At 26.8% G+C, this 24,498-nt stretch overlaps 1 protein-coding gene across 6 annotated transcripts in view; it reads right to left on the bottom strand.

The window, feature by feature from the left end:
* LOC111632187 (E3 ubiquitin-protein ligase Bre1-like) overlaps positions 1-24,498 on the bottom strand; it is a 64,398-nt gene that overhangs the window by 34,532 nt on the left and 5,368 nt on the right. For all 6 annotated transcript variants that reach the window (XM_023376551.1, XM_023376555.1, XM_023376550.1 and 3 more), the window contains exons 3-10: positions 23,980-24,049; positions 21,146-21,337; positions 18,332-18,456; positions 16,322-16,537; positions 16,120-16,245; positions 12,045-12,218; positions 9,946-10,081; positions 6,380-6,501 (exon numbers count right to left, since the gene is read on the bottom strand). In XM_023376551.1, coding sequence (XP_023232319.1) covers positions 6,380-6,501; positions 9,946-10,081; positions 12,045-12,218; positions 16,120-16,245; positions 16,322-16,537; positions 18,332-18,456; positions 21,146-21,337; positions 23,980-24,049 — 1,161 coding nt within the window. The remainder of the gene's footprint in view (positions 1-6,379; positions 6,502-9,945; positions 10,082-12,044; positions 12,219-16,119; positions 16,246-16,321; positions 16,538-18,331; positions 18,457-21,145; positions 21,338-23,979; positions 24,050-24,498) is intronic.

A 24,498-nucleotide genomic window follows, 5' to 3' on the forward strand; every position in this document is an offset into this window, starting at 1 on the left:
TTTATTGCAAATTTTCCATTGAGAAAGTATTGAGTAATTATTTTAAATATAAACAAATATAAAAAATAAACAGAGAGAATCAAAAATTATTTTTTAGTTTTAATAAAAAAAAAGCAATAAAAGGTGAAAAAAATGTTTTAATAAAGAAAAAAATCCTTAAACCGTGAAATGTTGTAGTTTTGAGATTAAGAAAAAATTCTTTTACCATAGAAATGGAAAAACAAAACAAAAAATTAATGTTTTGATGGAAAAGATGATGTCAAATTTATAGTGAGATAAAAACTTAGGAATGATTAAAACTACAGATTAGAAAATTAATTAAGTACAATTTTAAAAAATATAAATTACTTAAGAACAACAAACAATAGAGAAATGTTAGTGTGATGATGGATTATCACAGCATAGTGAGCTCATAAGTCATGGCACAGATAAACTATCAGTATCTTCATTTTTTATTGTTCCTCAGTGCACTAAAATTGACAATTACATCTCTTTGCAAGATGAAAAACTTTATTGGTAGATTATTAAAAATTGGAAGGGCAATTTCTTTGCATTTTGCTCTGTATATCTCTGGACTGTCTCACTTTTCAAAGATTTCCATTTAATGCAAGACCAAAAAATATAATGAGGCATGTTGCAAGAGCTTGTGTATGATATATGAGAGCTCTTGCCAGCAATAGAGAGGTTGCAGCTGACATTTTCATCGCAAAAACATGTACATCGGACATTCAGCATTGCCTTCCTGTAAGCCTAGAAGTTTGACAATGGTGTTTGGAATGTCAGTGGAATCATACTCGACATTCCAAATGCCATTGTCAAACTTCTAGGCTTACAGGAAGGCGACGCTGAATGTCCGATGTACACGTTTTTGCAATGAAAACATCAGCTGCAACCGCTCTAATCAAATGAAAGGAATCTGTATTGTGGAGCTAGTTAAAGAGAAGAATCTCAAAGAGCAATAATACTTCAAAGATTTTTACAAATATTGTATATTTGTAAAAACAACATTAGAAAATTCAAATAAAAGTCATTATTTCAAACAGAATGTTTTTCTTGATATACAATATAGTAAGTTTAATCATCAGCTGTGATAAATTTGGTTGTGACAGTTCAGTCTTTGTAGCCATACTTGCAAATTTACTAGTTAATAACAGAAATCATTTTAATTCTATAAAATATTGGATGTACAAATGTTAATCGATAAATAAGGTATCTGTTTTTATAAATTAGTTTAAAAAGAGAATAATGTGAGCTATATTAAAAAGTAATAGATATTATTTGTTTTTCAACATAATTACTATTTAGACAAATACATTTTCACGAACTCTCAATTCAATTTTGCATTTTTGCAAGAAAAAACTTTTTGGTTTTCTTTTCAATCCATTTCCCACAACAACTTGAGTTTAGGCATCCAATGAGAAACATCTTTAATTTTGGAATAGATCAGAACTCTGATGGTGCCATATCTGGGCTCTGAGGAGGGTATAGAATAACCTGTGACTTAAAGTTCTTAATCATCTTTGCTGTTTCTTTATTGTAGTGTAGTCTTGCATTATTATGACGTAAGAAAAACAGATTTTTTTCTGCCTTATTCTGTAAATATGTCTTAAGTTTTATGAAATTCTTGGCGCACATTTTTTTATGCAATTATTTTAAATATAATCATCCAATAACCCAATTTTCATATTAAATGCCAATTATTTTAAATTTAGAAGAATTCTTTCCACTTTCTGAAAATTCAACAATGTCCTTTTAACTGTTGGTAATGGAGTTTTGAATTTTCTATTACTACTATAAATTCAAAATCTCTTTTGTTTGTATCGCATTTTTTGTCATAATTTATTCTGCTCTGGCAAAATCCAATATTTCACTTTATCAGAAACATATTTCTCTTTACAATAATTATTCAATTTTCTCAATTATTGCACATACATTATGACATAAAAGTTTAAAATAAATTAAAATATTTAATTTCTAATTATATATTTACATGAACTAATGATAAGTGTATTATTATCTGATGAAGTCATCAGATAATAATGATTTCGTCTTATGTTTCTTCAAAACATAAGAAGAAATCATTTTCTGTTGAGTAAGCAATGAGAAATTAACTTTTTCAGTTTCTGTAATATAATATCCAAATTCAAATTTCCTGGTCTGCAGTTATCTTTTAATGTTATTCTATACATACATTTAAATATAAATATAAAAAACACTATTTGTGATGAGCTATGACTTTGACAGGTAGCTGCAACAAAGACCATAATGTCGTGCGAGATCAAATCCAAACAGATTAATAAAAATATTTGTTACCAACAAACATAAACAAAATTCTTAATTGTGTATTGAGATAAAGATATATATGTTTTAGAAATAATTTTAAAAATTTTTAAGAGACTGTAAAATTATTCAATTGTATTAACAAAATGAGCATTTTAAAATAAATGTAAATAATAATACATGATATCTGTAATTTCCTAAGTTTTTAAAAATCACAAAATGAAAATTTTTACACTAATACTTTGATACTACTTCATTTATCTGGATCGATTACTTCAGATTTTGAGTTCATCCACATTAATCCTAGTAAAAATTACTAAGATTACAAACTTTTAAGTATTAGTGACTTAAGTGTCAAGTATAATCCCATACAAAGTAATACAAGAATTTCTGATACAAAAGTCAAGACAGAAAACGAATCACTTCCATGTAGAGAAAACTTCCATCCACTTTGAAATAATAAAAGAAACAATCCAACTGTCTCAATGTGATATTGATAACTAAATTATAGTAAGGGCAATACTGGTGGTAGTAATACATCTATTCAAAATTGTAGAATTTTGTTTCAATAAAGCTCTTAGAACTATCATTATAATGTAAAATTTCATGTCTTGCCATTCTCTAAAAAAAAAAAAAAACAGTAAGACATTTCAGTTTAAAAATAAGAAGTTCCAGTTGGACCTGAAACAAACTAGGAAATGTACTCGAAAACATTCACGAACCATCTGCTATCCTGCTGGAAAAGTACTTAGATTAACCTTTTTGAACATCAATAAAGACTATTATTGAAAGTTGCAAAAATGAGCACATACAATCAAACAATATCTGTACATTTGTGATTATACCACAGCTAGTTGAAAGGTTCTATCAAGATTCTGCTTCTTGTGGACACACAGTAACAGCTATTAAAAATGATGATTCACCTAGAGATATAGTCTTGAAAGGAAGTTTCTGCTGTTATGTGATTTCTTTGAAGTGAACAAATATTTTTGACCAACTTATTGGCAACAGGTTATACAGAGAATGTGTTATGAACCACTGTAATGTTGCAAAAAAGCAAAAGAGTTCTTGAAGATAAAATTGATATTTATGATAAAAAGAAGAGTGAAAGATCATGTACTTCTCAAAAATAGAAGTCATTTTTTTACAGATAAGTTTGTTGTAAGCACCAACAAACTTATTTGTTAAAAACACTATTGACTGCATTATTTTGTCATAGTCATGGATATCAGATATGGAATACAGATAGCTTTGAAAGAATAATTCTGAGTGCAAAGCTCCACACTCTTTGCACAGAGCACACAAAAACTGATATCACATTATGACAAATACATGTATTTTCATGTATTCATGTCTGAACTTATTCTGCAAAAGTTTTGACACATTCCTTGCTTTCTGTACTCCTAAGATCGCTATTACTTTATTTTTTGTATATTTTTGTGTATCTCTCACTTTCCTAAAAACTTCCTAAATATATGTACAAACTAACTTGCAAAGAAATGACTAATAGAAATAGATTTGATATTGCTATAATATTTTATCAATTAAAAAGTTCTATAAAAAATTTTTTTGACTTATTAGATAAGTAAACTTTGAACTACAGAAAACATTTACTGAATAGAATAAACAAAAATCTCTGCAGAGTACAATAATGATAAACAATAATAATTAATTTTGTGATTAATAATTATCCAAATCATCTAGTGGCATCTGGATATCAAATGTTGCTGATCTCAGACTCAAGTTTCAACAAGAGCATGTGTACTGTCTGAAAAATTAACGAAAACAATTGAAGAATTACAAAAATGTGTGTGAAATAACCTTTCCCCGACATAACAATCACTCTTTGGTTATTCAAAATAATTTAAATAATTTTAATATATCAGGTTTTATATGTTAAGATATTAGATTATTTTATGTAATGGGATGATTGTCCAGAAAAATGTTCCAAGATATGTAATGCAAGAGATACATATTCTTCAAAATAACTTCATTGGATCACTTCTTGTTTTGGTTTTTATATGAATATTTGTGCAAAATTTAAAACAAAAAGTACATCCAAATACAATTTAGACTTAATAAATTTAAAAGTTTAACTCTATTCATACTAAACCAATGAGAACAATCTTTTATACTCAAAATACTGTAAGCAGAAATATTAAAATTTCCAGACCTTACTTTTTGATATCACCAAAATATACTTATCAAAAAAGAAATCAATCTCTAGCTTTCAAAAATTGGAACAGTTTGCTATCAAATATTAAAACATTTGACTAACTTTACAAATTTAACTGTACAATATTTATGATACATCAACTGCAGCAGAAGACCTAGTAATTATACAACTGTTTTCCCATATGCTACTTGAGAAAACAATTTTATAATTGTTAGGTCTTCTATTTTCTATTTCTTAATTATGTGATTTTGATAAATATTTTCTGTAATTCAATTATTTTTAAAATCACCTCAATACTGGGTTTTCAATTAGTAACTCAATCAAAATATCCAGTTAATAGAGAATAATCATATTTCAATTGGAATTCCTGGAGAAAGCAGCTCATTAAAATGAAAAGTGATGATTTTTAATTCTGCTAAGTCCAAAATATTGAAAGTCATATATCAGTATAAAAACAAAAATAATGTAATAGTACATGGTGATGGTGGTAATATTGTCCACCATGTTAGCAAATAGTTTTTGTAATCTACTTATTTCTAGAATATTTATTAAAATTGTTATTGTTTCTATAATGTAAGATATTTTACAGATCATACAGTAACTATATCACAAAGGTCATATAATACACGTTTTTAAAATGCATGTTTGAGATATAATTTTTTTTTTTTTGAAAACTGACAATAATGTCAAATTATACCAGGGTTGTCCAACCTTTTTTTCCTTACAGGCCAAATTAGAAATTTATGTATATTCAGCAGGCCATAGAGGTACCTTATATAAATATATGCTTTTAAAAAGTTCAAAATATCAAGTTTTGAACTTTTTAAAAATGAATATCAAATTTTAATAACAAATATATATAATTACAAAAAATACTGTATTATTGACAGTAACACAAAATTATTTGTGTTACTGTCAATAATTATACTAACACAAAATAAAAATAAATTCAATGCGATTTTTGACAATGCCTTCCTTTCATAATATTGTCAATATCTGCTTTTATGGTACTAGTCTTAATTCTAAGAATGTTAGTTAAATGGGAATCACTCAACCTATTTCTTTCAGTAGTTTTGATGTTTTTCATGCACAAAAAGAATTGTTCACAACAGTATGTTGTGAGCAATTCTTTTTGTGTGTTGTGAACAATTCTTTTTGTTCACAACATACAACAGTATGTTGTGAACAAACAGTTTTCTCTAAGCAAGCATTAAATGATGAAGTATTTTAATTTAATATAAAAAACTACCAGTAATTGCTTGTACTTGATTTTGTGTTGTGTTTTGAAAAAATACACCAATCAATGGATTGGTTTACTTTTTCAAAACACAACACAAAATCAAGTACAAGCAATTACTTTCAGCTGCAATTTTAAATTAAATTTTAATTTAAAAATAAGCTCTCTGTATTTGGTCTTAATTTTCATTTATCTCTGTTCTCAAGAAAACTTTTGTGTTGAAATTATATGACTTTCAGTCCAGACCTAAAGCTTATATACAGTTAATTGGGGCCTCTAACAACTAAGCTTTCCATATCTAATCTCGATTTTCATCTATCTAACTCTATCATCAAGATTAATGAAGGATGGACAGATTAGATGGATGATAGTAAGAATGTGTAGGTCTGCAATTTGAAAGTTGTAGTCCAAAGTAAGCATAGGACATTTTAAACACTTCTTGTAACATTAAGGATACCTTTTCAAAAATTCATGTGTTTTTATAATTTTTTATTTGCAATAAATATGCAACTGTTTTTCTATTTTTTGAAATAAATAATCTTCATTAAAACTTTATATGTGATTTAAGAACAGTTTATTTTTAGATATACTTTTACCATACTTATTCTAATCCTTTACAATACAATATGCTATAAATTTTTTAAAATCTTTCTGAAGGAGCTGTATATAATTTAAAAACTTTTTACCTTTATTATTTCAGCATTTGCTTCTTTCAGTTTTCTTTTATACCTCTGAACTTCCCCTTTCAATTGATGGTTGTGGCTTTGCAAGCTAGTAATCAATTGGCGCATTTCTCTGTTTATTGGTCCTAAATAAAAAATTATTATTTATTCATATTGATTTAATTAAAATATAGTCACATAAAGTAAAAATTAAAGATAATTATAAAATTTGGCAGTTTCAATCCTATTTTATTAATATTATTACATTAAAGTGAATTTAGTAATTATTAATTTTATTAATTAAAAATCATATACTTTGTGAATCACAGTTTCCCTGGAAAATTTATAATAGATATATCACACAAATATATACTATTGATATATATAGAGAATATTCACAAATATATACTTAAAACATTCAGTATTATTTAAAACATATTATATTATATTACATAATTATTTGCAGTCAAATCCATTTATATGTTTTCCAAGGAAACTGAGAAACTAAGTGAGAAAAATGTACAAGTGAAACTACTTTTGAATTGCTTTCAAAATGAATATAATCAGAAAATTATGTGGCACAAATAAACATTGTACATTCGAATTTGTATGTGTAATTTTAATAAAGAAGTTTCAATTTATTATATGTGTAATGCATTTTAACAAAATATAAAAGGAAAATAACAGTGTGAATTAAGTCATGTACAATTAAGAAATTGATTAAGTTTTGTTTGTTTCTTGTTTTTTTAATGAACTTGTTATATATTGCTACAATATGTGACATCAGTTGTCTCCAGCTCTTCCAAAACTCCAATCATGTTAAAGAAAGAAGTTATTCTAAATGTTAGATCACATTCAGTGAAAAGTGAAAACAATGAAAAACCAGAAAGTAACTTTTATTCACTTAGTGAATAAGAGTTCACACTATAAAACATGGAAAGTGAAAATTTTTAACATGTTCAACAGACAGAACAATTTGCTAAATGTAAAACGTCAGTAACATGTATTATTTGCTGTTTTTTGTATTTACTGATAATTTACTGTTAGTAGGGACTAATCAGAAGTAAATACATAATTTACTTTTTTCACTCTTTTTAATAATTGCTTTAAAAGTGAACAACACATAAGTTAGAAAAAAGTATCATAAAGTATCAAAAATATGATGTATAAAGAAAATTGTATACATGAAAAATATAACTGAATTTTTTATATTAGATAAAGTATCATACAGAAAATACTTAACATATAATTGTAAAAAATTAAAACTGAAAAACATTTAAACAAGATCCAACTGTACATTGCTAAATACAAACTTTATTAGATTGTAAAATCTCTTATGTGTATAACAGATTTTACAACCTCTGTATAAACTAATAAATTATTTATTATTATAAATTAGCATGTAATTATTAATATGAGAGCCCTGACTTGATGAAAAATTTTAATCAAAAATTTTTTGAAGGAGAAAAGTTAGAGAGAAGGATTAAAAATTTACCTACAGACTTGTTTCCTTGTTTGAGGTGACATATCAAATGTGTCACCTGGAACCGACAATTGAAATTCAACAATTGGACTGTTGTATGATGATTCCTAATGAAGCCATGGAAAAAACCCATGAGACCCCCGAATATAAAAAGGAGGGAGTTTGCAATCTTCGAGAGATCGCAAAAGACTGGTGTTTGTGCCCAATCCTGTGGATATTGTTCTGGCTGGAATCGATCCTCTACCCTTCTCAAGACATCCAAGACTTCCAAACCAGCTGGCAAACCTGCAGTACGTCGATTCTGAGACTTCGACAAAGGAGTCAAGGACCAACGTCTATTACTAAGATATTTACCAACACACGATTGAATGTAAACTCTCTCTCTCTCAGTCAGGGTCACAATCTGAATAATAAGGTTTACCCTTCTTCTATATGTTGTATAACAAGCATCCACCAAGCATCTAAACTGATGTCTGTATATAGCATTGTGAATAACCCCGATAAATAAATGGGTATTGTGAATTGTTAAATTCGTAGTAGCATACTCTTCGTCCAGTCATCTCTCAATCCATCTCCATCCCGAATCCAAGCGCCTACAAACACAACTGCTCACACACAAAAAAATGAGGAGATTCGTGCGCATCAAAGTTTCTGTGTCTGTTCTTAAAGACACAGTGGTGCCAGTCCTTACAAACTAGTCATTGCAAGTGCTGTGTCAACCCTTTAGTCCCGTGATGTCGACACATAGGAGGGTACTCCGGCATTGTCACATTAACATGTAACTGTATACTAGTCCACATATTGACATATTGGACCACTAAAACTTTGATTCAGTAATTTTATTATTGTATGCTTACAAATATAAGTGGTTTTCAAAATTTCCAAAAACTAAACTTTCTTTTTCTTAATCATGTATAGCCACTCCTCACTTAATGTTCTACCTTTTAATGACTACTCAGACTTACAACCAACTCTCTAGCATGGGGAATTCCCTTTCGCCCTGTAGTTAGTCAGTATTTACTACACAAAGCATTCAAATCCCCAAGACTACATATTTCATTTATAATTTTGTCCTTTATTGTGCACCCCATAATACAAGATGTTCCTGAAAAGAAAGAGCATGATTTCACCTGGAAGATTGAAAGAAAGGCAACAGAGTTGAAAGGATAGTAGCACTTAGGAGAAGAGGAAAGAATAAAAGTACAAAAGAAGTTCAGTGTAAAGGATGTGTTCTTGAAAGTGAATGTGACTATATTTATATGTATATGAAAGTGAATTTATATTAGAACTAGAGGGTATGGATCTGAATGTTGAATGGTTCATGAAAGTGAAAGAGCAAATAAATGAACTTTTACGATGCTGTTATAAAACTTATGAAGAAAAAAGAAAACTTACAAAGTAGATCACACTAACGAGATTCTTTTTGAAAGCTACACCCAGAACTTCTACCCCTACAAATACTTCCAATTTCTTTGCAGTCATCTCTCTTACCCAAACTGTGTATAGTTCCTGATAACCTGGAAACATTACCATCCTTTCAAAGATTCAATGATTAAAATATTAATCTGAATAACTTTTTTAAATGAATGAACTTTTTTGGTAAAACATTTTAATAATTTGCTGATTGTATTTTTGTCTTGTAATATGTAAAAAATGCAAATTAAAACAAAATTATTAAGTTGGAGTTTCCTTTAGACCTTTTCTTTATCAAGAATAAATAAAAATGATTAAGTGCCTAGCTATTGACCAATTCACTTAACAACCTAATAGTAGGAACAGAATTTGGACATTAAGAGAGGAATGCTAGTATATTATGTTTTTTTCATTTCTCATAAAGTAACAGTTAAATAATAATTTGCAAAATTTTCACTGCAATTTAGTTTTTAATTAACTTTTTTTTACACTGTTCAATAATATATATTAATAATAATTTCTGTTTACAATTTTGGTTTAAACTGTTTCACTTAACTTTTATTAAAAATTAATTTATAAACTTTAAATATTGTAAAATGTTTTCCTTAGGCAATTATACCTTTAGAATGCATTATTTTATAATACAAACTTAATTAAGCACCAGTTAGTTAATAAAATATTAATAAAAATGTACCAGTTTGCTCATTAGCAGCCAAATTCTGTTCAAACTCTATTCGTAACATTTCATATTCCTTTCTAACTTGAGCTAAGGTATCCTCTAACTGTATCACTTCTGTTCGAAGTTTTTTCTGTACAGCTAATTCTTCACTCTATATAACAATAAACATGATTAATAAATATTTAACAAAATTTAAACATTCCACAATTTTATTAAGATAATTCAATCTACAAAAATCAATTAAAAAGTAATATTCAAATTTGAAGAAAAAAATAATAAAAAAATATGCATGTGCTTTGGTACATTGAACATGCTTTAAAATCCATTTCTGTATCCTGATAAAATGAGCCAATGTTTTAAGATGCAATGTCCACTAAGACAGTTTTTCTTTTTGATATTTAAAATTTACATCATTTCATTCATGCATGAAAGTGCTAGTATATACAACTTCATATTAAATAGGTTGAACAAAAATGCAAGTGCTTGGTTTTTGTTCAACCTATTAATATACATTTATTAGGAAATAAAATTTCTCTTCAGAATGAATATTTTCATTTCCATTCTTCATAACCTAATTGAAATTATTTTTTTTATATTTATTTATTTTTATAAAAATAAAAAACAAGTCAAAACTAGTTTTTATTTTATAATAATAGAATACCAAACATATCACAAAACTTACTTTGTTATTCAACAAGTAAATGTAATGTGCAATAAACAGTTTTTACCTTTCATAACTACAGATTTGTATATGAAAGAAATATGTTGAGAATTAACTTTGAATGGGTTTTAGCCATAACTAACTGAAGGCTACTGTTCATTTTCTAATTGACATTCTAAAATTAATCACATAAATGTAAAATCTCATTAAATTCATAAATAAATAAATGCATAAAATGAGTTAGAAGTTTCTTCCATTTAATTTTAAATATGAAAGACATTTTCTATTAAAATTATACATATACAAAAGAAAATGTGACAGGTGTCTTTACAGTGTTTAATAAAATAATAAAGGTCACATTCTTCAAGTAGTCTGAAAAATGTTCAATTAAATTTTATCATAAAGAAAATTTTTAATAACCAAAGTAATTTTATTATTTAAATATATATTAAAAATAGAAGTATGCATAAACGTTGTAATAATTAGTGCAATATTAAAATTCAATTTTGTCTGAAATCTTTCAAAGTTAAAACTATACCAATACAGTAGAGCCTCGATTATCCAACTCAATTGGGGACTCAGGTTGGTCGGATAACTGAAAAATCGGATAACCGAAAAGAATAAAAAAAATACATTATTAATAAAGTATATTAGTATATCCCATGTAATTAGAATATTAGTATATCACTATTAACCAACTTCGTGTTGAATTTCCATTGATGTTAAGCCTAACAATTTTTTTTTAAAATAATAATCGTCGCTATTGTATTGTTAAAAATTATTTTTAAATTATTTTATTGCTCACAAAACAAACAACCATTCATAATTAGAAAATTAAGTCTTGTTTAAATACTGGCCTCCCTTCTATGGTCGAGCCGTTGATGCCAGCTAAAACACGCAAAAATTTAACAAAAATAATATTAAAGTAGCCAAGACATAACCAAATATTGTAGTGCCACATCAGTAGCGGACATTTGAAATTTGCCGACTAGAACGGTCGGTTAACCGATGTCACGGTTAATCGGGGGTCGGATAATCGATGCTCTATTGTATTTGTAAAGGTCAAAATACTATTACTATTTACTGTAAATTAATTCTAAAGAATTTTTAAAAATTGTTAGAAGAATGTGTATAAAAAAAAGTATATTTAAATACTTTATCAGAAATTATTTAAAATACACAAGCGCTTTATTTTAAAAGAGAAAATTACACTAGTTTCTTACAATACAATGATTCCAAGAAGATAAATTATCATATTTATTAGCTTATTATTTATTAATCAATTAATCATTAAGTTAAACTTCATATAAATTAACACTGCTTTTTTGGTAATGAATTTTATGTGATGTACTACATCCAATTTCAATAATAAATATCATCATAAAATATAACTGATAATCCAACTTGGTACATTACTCAATGGTATGCTTAAATTCTAAAAGGAGATACTTACCTCCATTTGTTCAATCTGACGAAGATGAATATTTTTACTCGTCGATAATAAAGTACGAGATTCCTCCAGCTGTGTTTTCAACTGCATACTTTCATTATACAAAACAGAAAACTGTGACTGCAAGCATTTGTATTCAGTAGTTTCTACAACAACACATTCAGGCAAACACTGAATCTGAAATATTAAACAAATATAATAAAATGATTACTTTTATAACATGTTTGTTATACTGCTGTAATGTCAAATTTAGAATTATATTTATTTCCATAAATCCATTAATTAAATTACTAAATAAATCAATCTGCAATTTAACTTTGTATATAAAGGAGCATTAATAAACTATACTAAAAATTTCCACAAAAATACAATATTTAAAACAGCTGAATACATCTCACTAAAATGTAGTATAATTATTATTTATAAAATCTTTTAAATGTTTTTTATAGATTTTAATAATTAGCTTGATATTCATAATTTTTTACTTCATATAGTATAGTCTTGTTTTACTTAAAACTTGTAAAACAAGAATTTACTTTATGAAGTTATACTGTTACAATAATTGTTTTTTAGCCCTTGGTATTAAATTAAATATCTACAAATGTGAGGCAGATAATAGTAAGGCTTATCATTGGTGTGAAAAGCCTTTACTATTATCTGCCTCACGTTTGTAGATATTTTATTCAAGTAATACTGTGTAAAATAAACTTCCAAATAAATTTCTGCTCCAGTCCAAGTAATCCCAAAGATTGCCTAGATAACATTATGCAACTATGTACAATTGACAGAAAAACATCAAAATGTATTTAAAATGTCTTACTTATGTTTTTAGCATAATAAACACCATTTTAATCTGATGTTTCTGAATACAAAAGTAAAATTTTATAATGCCATATCAAGTAAACTAGTTGAAGAAAAATACATGAAATCCAGAATATGCACCACAGTGTAGAGCATGCACTGTATTCAGAATTTCATTATTTGGAAAAGCATGGTTTGCTAACTTAAGAATCAGATTTAATGACACTGAGTGTTACACATCAATGCTGTTTTCTTTCACAAAAACATATTAATGAGAAACTGCAGGTGTTTTTTTCTTTTTTTGTTTTAATTCTCTAAACATGGTCATATGTCATTAAAATATCAAGTCTTTCCTTAATCTGCAATAAATTTGACATCATGCATTACCTGCATAAGATTTTCAAATTGAGTTGCTTCTGTTGGAGCTGTTTTTCTCAACTTCGCCCTCATCCTCAAAAATTGGAACAGTAATAATGGATAATAATCTGCATAATTCGAAGTTTAGACTATTTACAAAAGGTCAAATTAACTTTTGAGTCCATCTTTATCCTTTATACACTACCACAGAAGTAACAGTCTTAAAAAATTGCTTTGACCTTTTGTAAATAGTCTAAACTTCGAATTATGAAGAAAATACATCCTGAGTTATCACAAAAATTGATAATAATCTGGTTGAAGCTCCTCCATATCATCATCCATTACTACTGTTGTGTGCTTATCAATTAAGTCCATAATGTCCACCTCCTCTAAAAACTCAAATCCCATGTCACTCCCATGCCACAGAAATAAAAGAATTGACCACATGCTCCTGGTCAATTCTTTTATTTCTGAAATGATTTTCTCACACTATACATCTAAAATGGTTTGTAGTTCATCTGAAGCAACATTCTTCACAGTCAAGCCACAAGTCCTTCCAACAGGCAGTTACAACTTTATTTTTAGTGTCCTCCATCACCTGATTTACTAGTAAAAGACTGTCAGGTATGGTAAAGCCTTTCCCAAACTACATAATGCCAAGATTATCACTGTCCAAGGTCCCAACAATGGAAACCACACAGCTTCTTATGTAGCTTAATTTAAGAAATTTGATTATCCCAATTAAATGGCTGGCTATGGAAAGTAGTAAAGTACAGTGTCGTTTATCCAAAACATCAGTTATCCGAAAGAATTAAAGTCGGCAAATTTNACAATTATTAACTAATGTTATACACTCAGTTTAAATTACAATAGAGCGTCGTTTATCCGGAAGTCGGTTATCCGGAAGCATTCCATTAGGCAAATTTAAATTTTCGCTAGTGTCGTGGCGCTGCAATCTTTGGCTATATCTTGGTCTACTCCAATATTTTTTTGTTGATGTGTGTGTTTTAGCTGGCAGCACTGGCACTTTTGTGTGGTGTTTTTCTGAGGACTGTGTGTCATGCTGAATCGAACGTTTTTGATACTAGATTAACTTCTAAAGTATAATTTATTTTTGTTTTTATTTTTTTCAATATATTTATTTTGTTTGTGCAAAATAAAGAAATAATTTTTAACGATACAATAGCCACGATTATTATTTTAAAAAGTTTACATTAGGCTTAACATCGACGAAAATTCAACGCAAAGCGACACGCAACGGAGAAAAATTTCAACATGGGATAGGTTAATATATTTTTTTGTACATAATCCGAACAACCCCAGTCCCCAACTGATTCGGATAAATGATGCTCTACTGTATTAAGAAGCAAATAAACAGCCTCTACTTTTTTCTTGGCATTACTTGGATGTCCTGAGGAATTTAGTCCAAGGATGACTTTAAATAAAAACCCCCCTTTTCTTCCAGGTATACAAATGAAGTACTGATGAAATGAGATTGGCATGAGGCAGGTCGACAGTACTCTCACCATTAATCTGAAATTCCACCAGTTGAAATCGGTTGGCCTTAAGAATGCTAAATTACCACTCTAGAACACAGATGCAAAACTGAAAAAGTCTTTGAGAGATATGACTGGAGGGAGGAGTCTCATGATACCATAGAACAGACAGATGCTAATCACCTGCAAATGGCATGGAAAGAACTTGTTGTACTGATGACTTTTGTGTAGAATTCCAAATTTTAAATTAGCTCATTGTATTTTAATTGATTAAAACGATTGATTTGAACAGGTTCCTGCAAGAAACTTTTATAAAACTAATGCATTTCTTTAAATTTTTATAAATGTGGTTCAGGTAGAAAGCCTGAATGGATGGCTGGGGACACTTGAGGAGACGTTAAATTTAGGATCAAAAGTGAGAGAAGGGTGTGGAGTGTTGTAATGAAGTTGAAAGATGTCAACGTTGGGTGCAAAGTTAGAGAATGTTGCAAAGGACTGTGAGGAAGTTACAGTTAGACTTAATGAAAGTTGTAAGCAGTGAATAAAATATTTTGTTGGAGTTTCATTGTGTTAGTTAGAAAAACTTTCCACATAAAAGTAATAAATTTCTTTAAATCAATGATGTAAATTATATAATTTACATCATTGATTTAAAGAAATTTCAAATTTTAAAGAAATATCAAAGTAAATAATAAAGTAAATTAATATGATGTAAATTATATAATTTACATCATATTAATTTACTTTATTATTTACTTTGATATTTTTAATGGATTCAGTTTCAGTATAAAGCTAACTAGTATTGCTTATAAAAAGTAACAAATTGTAATTGTGACATTGTCACAATGCCAGGCTGCAGTTTTTAATCACATTTTTAATTTATTTAATTTAAAATATATGCCCTCCACCTCAAATTGGTAGTGTCTTGTTCCTGTCTATCATACTTTTCCTTTAACAATAGAGTTGTGCCAATCATCTATCTTACACCTCTCAAGAGAAAATTTTTGAATTGAAACAACATGACTTTCAGTTTGCATAAGAAGTTCATATATAGTTAATTGGCACCTCCTGCTCTTAAGGTTTCCATATTTGGTCTCGTCTTTCATCTATCCAACTCCATTCTCAAGATTAAGGAAAGACAGATGGACAGACAATGGTGAGAATTTATAGGACTACAGTTTTTCCAAATTGCAGCCCAATAAAAACAGTGTTATAAAGCAATATTAAAAGTTGAAGCTGCAAGTTGGCAATCTCTAAGTTTATATGTTTTGTCAAGAAAACTGTTTAAAAATTAATTGTTACCAATTAGATAATTAGATTATCAGATAATCTAATGAGATAATATAGTTAAATATAAAATATCTTATAAACTGGATAATATTTTATTATTACAATTCTCTTCAAAAGTACATAAGACTACTCACATCCATCTTTAATTTTTCCACTAATTTTAAGGTCTCTTTATGATCTGCATTTAAAGTTTCTAATTCCATTAATCTATTTGCAGATAATTCTTTCTGTTCTTCTAATTCCCTTTGAAGTTCTTCCAGCTAAGCCACAATTATTAATTTTTTTTTTATTTATCTTAAATATTAAATAACAAGATATTTATAATTTGAAACTTACTTTTACTTGAGATAATGCACTAATCTGAGGTCTTCCATCTCCACCTTGTGGAAGATTGTATGATTTTAATTTCTGTAAAGCTTCTGCTAGATGACAATCTAATTTCTCTTCTCGATTTCTTGTTTTACTTAATTCATATTCTAAATCTTCTATTCTATTTTTTAATTCAGCATTGGCAGTTTCTGTAGCTGTTAATTTATCTTGTGATTCAGCAAACTATAAATAAAAAATTAGTTTTTATTAATTTTCCTTAAAAATAATTAAACAGAACCAACCATATTTTATTCTTACCAGAAAAATTTTTACAATGTTATTATTAAATGAAACTTTGTAAGTTTTGAAACTCAAAGTTTTGTACACTTTGAGCACACAGAAATATTGTTATAAGTCAAAAGAAGAAAAATGTTTTTCTTCCATCATCCAATTCTAGTTTTATTGAGTGAATTTTCTGTGTTGTTCAATTAAGTATATTAAAAAAAATAATTGATATATTATACTTTTAATAAAATTTTTATGTCACAATGTTGTAAAATAAATAAAATCTGTATGTTAAAAATCAACAAATCCTGTAATTATTAATGAATTATATTATATTTTAACTCTAAAATAAATAACATTTCTCAACTTCAATGAAATTAATCAACAAGGTAAGATTTTACTTTCACATATTATCTCAAATTATTAATATTTTTTAACTGGCAAAACAAAATATAATTATCATCAATAGATTAATGAAATAAAATCAAATTCTAACTAATAAAAAATTATCATTACAGGGAAGTTTGTAAGAAATCAAGAAAAAATTTTCATAATTAATTAATTCCAATTTAAAATAGTAGTAACATGTAAAGTGAATTAAATTTTCATTCAAAATTTAGTTTTTAATTAACTTGTATTGAAATCCATTATTACAGGTATTTATCCCAAATATAGGAATTTAATAATTTATGCAAATTTTCATCATGAATTCAATGAGAATTCAATTTACAAATATGTATGAAATGCATATAACAACTTAATTAAGAATATTTTAAACACAATTACAGTAGAGCCTCGAAAACTCAGCCTAATGTGGACCGAAGGGTGGCCGAGTTTGTGAAAATGCCGGGTTATCGAGAATGGGGTTTAAAAAAATAAGTACGAGTGTTTCCTCAGAAAATACTGTACTGTACTTGTATGTATTGTTTACTTGAGAATACAACAGAGAATAAACTGCCCAAATACCCTTAAACAAAGGAAAAGTATGTCTTTTATGAAGGCATAGAGCCTTTACTACATGAAAATGAAAATTAATGAATACACTGTGTACAGTAATTTACCTGATAAGACAGACCTCAGAAAAATACTTTGAGGCATAAAGCTGTCTTTATCATGAAAATTAATTAACTAAGGATTTTTTTGTCCTGCCAGGGTGTGGCCGAGTTATCCAGAGTGCCAGGTTATCGAGTGCCGAATTTTCGAGGCTCTACTGTATCATCATTTATATTTAATACTTTAAAAAGTTCATATATCTTTACTACCATACAGTGTATGTGTTTGCTATAATCCATTTATCAAAATTAAAATAATTTAAAATTTTTTATTATTATTTATGTTGAATCAAGAATTAAAGTAACAAAAATTCCAAGATGAAATGTGCTAAGTTATAATTTATTACATTTTAATATTTTAATTAATTAAAATCAGTCAATAGATAGAATATCTGAGAAACTAAAAAAATTCAAAATTTGTATAAATTAATTACAAAAAATAGTGTTTTTGCATAATTTATAAACTGATTTGAAGTTGAAGAGAATAATAGAATGTTATTTGAAAATATTGTAAGAAACAGCTAGTTTTCTATGAAAAATATCTATAAAATAATTAATTACTCTATATATATAGCAATAGCATTATATACTTAATTAAATTAAAATTTATGATTGTTTTCATAAAACTTAAAACTAAGCATGATTACATACCACAGAGATTAAGATATTTAAAAATTAGGAATTACTTTGGAATTCTTACTTTTAGACTGAAGCGATGTTGATTTTCATGAAGGCCTGTAACTAAAGAATGAAGATTTCGATTTTCTGTTTGTAATTCAATATTTGCTTGCCGTACAGCTTCATCAAGACTAGGAGGTTCTTCTTCTATCAAAATAAAATTTAATTTAAAGTTTAAAATTAAATTCTCAAATATAAAAATAACAATGTTACAAGTTATGTATTAATTTAAACATTTGTTTAATTAAGAAATTTTTTCTAAAATAGAAAAGTAAACTATTGTTATATTTAAATTTAATATAAATTAGAATTATTTTGTATTAAATCCCCAAATGGAGGTATCTCAGTAAGGAAATCCTTTTAATACAGTAAAAATTATTTTAAAACATCTTCAGCCTCTTAAGTCATATTTTAACTCAGTGATTAAAATATATTCAAACAGCATTCAAAATATAAACCATTTTAGATCACATTACTGAAGGAACTCTTGATGTTAATTAAAACAATTTTGATAATCAAAATAGCAAAATTATTATTTTGTTTATAAATATCACATTCATTCAAAATTTATTAATACATCAAATTAAACAATGACCAAATTTAAAATTAGTTCTGATTTTAGTATATAGAATTATATAGAAAGTATACATGATGTTAGCAATGAATCTCAATTTCCTTATTACAATGATAAGATTTCTTTACACTAAAACTAATTCATATGTTTACTTTCCTAGCTTTTATAATATAATATTGTTATCATTTCACATTTGATTCTCTGCTTTGGAATCTCAACATTTTGAGACCCCTGAATCTAAAAATCAAAAAACTGATACCCAAGATATGTATGTGCACATGGATGTTGGCATCTATTTCATTTAATATCTTCAGATGAGATAAAGATTAAATAAAATTTGGCATGATAACTTGTATACAAGAGACACTGATGCTAATAAATTTTGGTGGTTAAAGGTTGAGGGGTGGGAACATAGAGAGGGCTCTCGTGAGTCCACTGAGGTCAGACTTAATGAAAATGTTACTTGTTATTGGCATTTACAAATATTTTTTAAAAATTCATCTCTACCCTCAAAATTAATTTTTGCTATTTTATAATAATTTTTTTTAATAAAATCTCATAACAGATGCCATCATACACAATTTTAACTTCATGCTGAAGTATCTTTGTTTCTTAAACAAGTAATTTATATTTTTCTATTTTATGGTAACTATTCTCCACTACAGGGTATTTTAAAAGAGAAATGATAGATACGCATATCTAACAATTCAATTCTTACAAATCAAAATTTACTTAAATTTATGTTATCATCAGATCATAAAACAGGTTAATAACTTATTTTCTAGATACCAAGTTTATCTTCATACATCATCTTATTATATTGACATTTTCCAATAGACAAAGCACAAACAACATACAAACAGAAAATTCTGAATGACCATAAAGAAGGCCATTGTAAATTTATTCTGTAAATTACATATAGAGTACACATACCATATGGAGATTCTTTATCTATAATTCTGACTGACTACATTAAATAAATATATGAAAACAGAAAAATTGTATCAAAACTAATTTTGTGAATTTTATTAAATTTTCTACTAAAGAATATGTTTATATAAATCCTTATAATATATATATATACTCACACACACATATACATTGATATATTTATTACATACATATAATGAATGTGTGGTGATTGTTATAGAACAATTATTTATTTCTTTTTTGTAGTTAATATGAATATTGGAAGGCCATACATAATCCAAGGAGATGGATGGATCGTAACTGTATAGTGGCCATCAGAGCAGACAAATCTAGAAGCATTGTACTAATAAATTAGGATTTTTGGATTTATGCAAAATTTCCACAGATAAATAAAAATAAATACAGTCAAGTTTCAATTAACTGATATCTAAGCAGATCTCAGTTAACTGGAAGTCGACTTCATATTATTCAAAGTAAACTGTAAAAAATATTTTATAAAAAAGGACAAGGAAATAATTAATAATACACTTCATTTCACACATTCAAGCCAGCTATGGTACTTGAAAATGGTTCTTTAAGTTTCAATAAATTCATTCCAGTGGTTTCTCATGACAATGCAAATTTCAGAAAGTTTAACTGTAATTTTATTTTAACAAATACAGTTGTAAATGAAATTAAAAGTTAAATTTGTTATTTTACAATTTAAAAGTCATTTGTTCAATAATAGGTCTAACCCAAAAACAGAATAAGAACAAGTAATAATGCATTTACACCAATATATTCAAATCCAATTTATTTAATAATTTACCAAATATTTAGTGTTCATCCAAGTCCCCAATTATCCAAGGTACTTTTGCAATCCATATTACCCCCAGTTAATCAAGATTTTAAGGAAATTTAAGCATAATTAAGTATTTAAGCATAATTTAATTTAAGATTAAGTATTTAAGCATAATTTTTTTTCCTTATATGCAAAGAGGTGGTGGTATTTTTAAATCATTACATCAGTATAAAAAATTATAGTATTTATGTTTTCATTTAATGATCATAATAATTTCCAGATCAGATAACTATTATTAATTAGAATGTCACTCAAGAAAATTTTACTAAACATAATCTAGAGACTGTGAAAAGTAAAATGCAAAGTAATTTCAATTATTATAACAGAAGTGAAAGAAAATTAAATAAAACTTCACTTAAGATATTAAATAATTAATTTGTTACAGAACTAAAACAATTTCAAATACTCAAATAACTTAAAAAATGTTTAAATAGTTGAAGTAACAAATAAAATTTCCTGTTATTAAAGAATTGTGATGAAACTTATATTACCTCCATCTGATTGCTCTCCTTTCAATGCTAACATGATTTTATGATTTCTTTGAACAATACGATCAAATGCTTGTAACATTTTAGCAACTGCTCTTGTAGATACTTGCACTCGCTGAGCTAATTTTTCTTCTAGTTCTTCTCTATCCCATTGACTTAGAAGAGCTAAAAAGGAGGTGGTAGCTTCATTTTCATCTAAAAATAAACAAAGAAAAATTATTTTGCATAATAACAAAGTAATTGATTTCATTTATATTCCTAAATATAAAAATTTTATATTCATCAATTTGTGGAGATTTTTAGAAAAAATTATTTATTTAAAATAAAATTTTAAATTGTCCTAAAAGAAACACAAATTTAAACAAAAAAGTTTAAAAAGGAAAAGAATGATAAAATGAAATTTCAAAAAATAAACTTTATGATTTTTAAAATTATTAATATGAAACTAGAGATTAATCATTTGGAACTAGAGATAGTAAATGATACTGTGTCATATTAATTTTAATTAGAAATAATTTATTTAATCAATTAATTAAATTAAAGCATCTAGAAGAAAATATCAAATGAATGAAATTTGAATCATGAAAAAATTGAAAATTGGAGCAGTAATTCAGATGGCATTATTAATAATACCTACCTGATATGCAAAAGGTACATGTTTCAAATTCTGTTTTTAAGTAGATCTTTTTTGCTATATATACTAAGTTTAATTATTTTCTAATAATTAAATTCAATATGATATGGCAACAGTATCTATCTCTAATTCCAAATTATATAATTAAATAATTTTAAAAAATCAAAGAATTATTCCAAAAGTGTAGTGTTATATGACTTTTATTTAGATATATTTTGACTTAATATTTATTTAAAAATGTATAAGAAATACGTAACTAGATATGCTCTAGACTTAAGGGATAAACATCAATAACAGATGATATAGTAAATGCAACATTTGATGTTAATGACACTGACAATGGTATATCTTGGGGTTGTTATTAGTTAGATTAAGTTTAATTACTGCACAGAATTAATGTCATGTGATTTAGCCCTTCTAACATAATATTTTTATCATTTTTGAAACGGTATAGTTACGTTATCTAAGCTTTTCATTCAGAATATCTGAACAAAAAGTTGTACTACAGTTGTTCAAGAGCTACATGTGGCTCATAAGCTGCACTTTGGCCACCATTGGTATATATGTTCAAATTACAATCACAATGGTTCTACAATTGGAATACTTAAATATTTCAAAAAGAATTTTATTTCTAGTTTTTCATTAATCATTGAGGCTAATTCAATCCACCATCCGCCATTTCTCTTTCATTGAGTATGTAACAAGTTGATGAATATTTATTTTTATTTATTACACCTATATAAGTAATGTCATTAGGCAAGAGATTTCTAACTCTCACATAACAAGGCAAAATAAAAAGCAAACAATTATTCTGCAAAACAATATGAAATATGAACATTATATAAAAAGGAACAAAAGAGGACCATAAAAACTTGACAAAAACCAATAAAAAATAAAATACATAAAAATAAAAAGGAATTAAGAATATAAATATAAAAACTTTTTCAATAATGCTTAAAAACAATAAAATAAAAAAATATAAGATCTTCAAGCCCAACTAAAGATAAGACAGGATAAAAAAATTAGCACTTAAACATTAAGTCTGAAATCAGGCAGAGCAATGCATGATGAGTTGCAAGCTGTTCTTAGCTGGGATAGAGAGAATTTACTGGATTATTATTTTAAAAATTTTAAAAACAAAATACAGTCAAAATATAAAATATGATTGACTAAAAGAAGGTAAACCAAATCACATACAATCTGCTTCTTCTGAATCAATGGTAAGCAGATGGCTTAATTTATTGAAAAGTACACAGCCTTTGTGAAGTTCAGATTGTACCTTCTGTGAAAGAAAGGTTGTGGCTGACGTCCAAACAGAGAAACAGTAATCAATAACAGATTGAAAGTTGACAAAAAATAATGATCTTAAAACAGATCTTGAAATTTAAAAAACAATAACAGTATAGAATGCCTATAATTTGTAAGGCTCTTGGAAATTGTGTCAATGTGGAACTTAAAAGCAAATTTTTGATCAAAGACAATTCCAAAATCATTGACAAAACTCATGTATTTTATGATGCATTGATTGATAAAATTAGAAAAGAGGGATTACATTAAAAAATACATAGCAATAGTTTTTGTAAGTTTAATTTTTAAGATTAAATGTTTTGAACGAATGAATGAATTAAAATATTAAGATTATGTTGTAAAATGTTTGTAGCCTAATTTAGAATTGATATTGTCAGCATAGACAAATATATTCAATTTTAAGCATGGTATATATAATGAAATCATAATAAGTAATGAAGAAATGACTACTGAATTCAGATCCTTGAGAAATACCATAAATTAAATTAAACTCACAAAAACAAAAATCTTTGAGTTTAACTTTGAAAAAACAAAGCAAAAAATAATTGTTGAGCCATGTGATAAAGAATAAATATCAGAGTAATTAGACAAAATATCTAGTAGCAGAGATGGAATCACAGAGTCAAAGCCTTCAGAAATATCAATGTATAATATGCATGTAGACTTCTTGTCCTAGAGATTATTTATTATTGAAGACTGAGTTTCAACAACATTGGAAACTGTTGATTTATGACAAACAGTACAATGTTGAAAAGACTTTCATCTTGAGTGTGTTTTAGAAATTGTTGCAGTACTATAACCTACAATTATTTACGGATGTTTGATTATTTAATATTATATTCTCTTAAAGACCATTATGAAAAAAGTAAGAAAAAAAGACAATGAACAATCATACTTTTCTTTTCAGATTCATCTGAAGTTTCTGCATCAAATCTCTGTAATAAAATTCTGAGATCTTCATTCAGCTATTATAAAAAAAAAGTCATTTTAAATTTATTAATTACTTAAGCTAAGTTACAAGATCTTAGTTTAAAATTATAATCAATATTGATAATATACTATAAATAATTTTTATAAATCACTCATTTACAAGCTTCATTTAATACTTAAAATGAACTTTAACAAAAATTGAGTTTCTTTGGCAATTGATTTAAGCTAACATAGCTGACAGATAAGAAATAAAACATCAACCAATATTATCCATGCAAGAAATCACAAAGATCTAGATCAGATTTCAGCCTATATTGATTTTAGTGGTAGATCAATATTTCACTGTATCTGGCTAGTAGCATGTATGCTTATACACACACACACACACACACACACACACACACTTAGAATTAGAAAAAAAGTTTATCTTGATAATTATTTTTAAGGCATATCATCTGATCTAGATATAATCAAAAAAATAAAT

This window comes from Centruroides sculpturatus, unplaced genomic scaffold (assembly GCF_000671375.1).
Source record: "Centruroides sculpturatus isolate CEXI.00-Female unplaced genomic scaffold, Cexi_2.0 scaffold704, whole genome shotgun sequence".
NCBI classification, from domain to species: Eukaryota; Metazoa; Arthropoda; class Arachnida; order Scorpiones; family Buthidae; genus Centruroides; species Centruroides sculpturatus.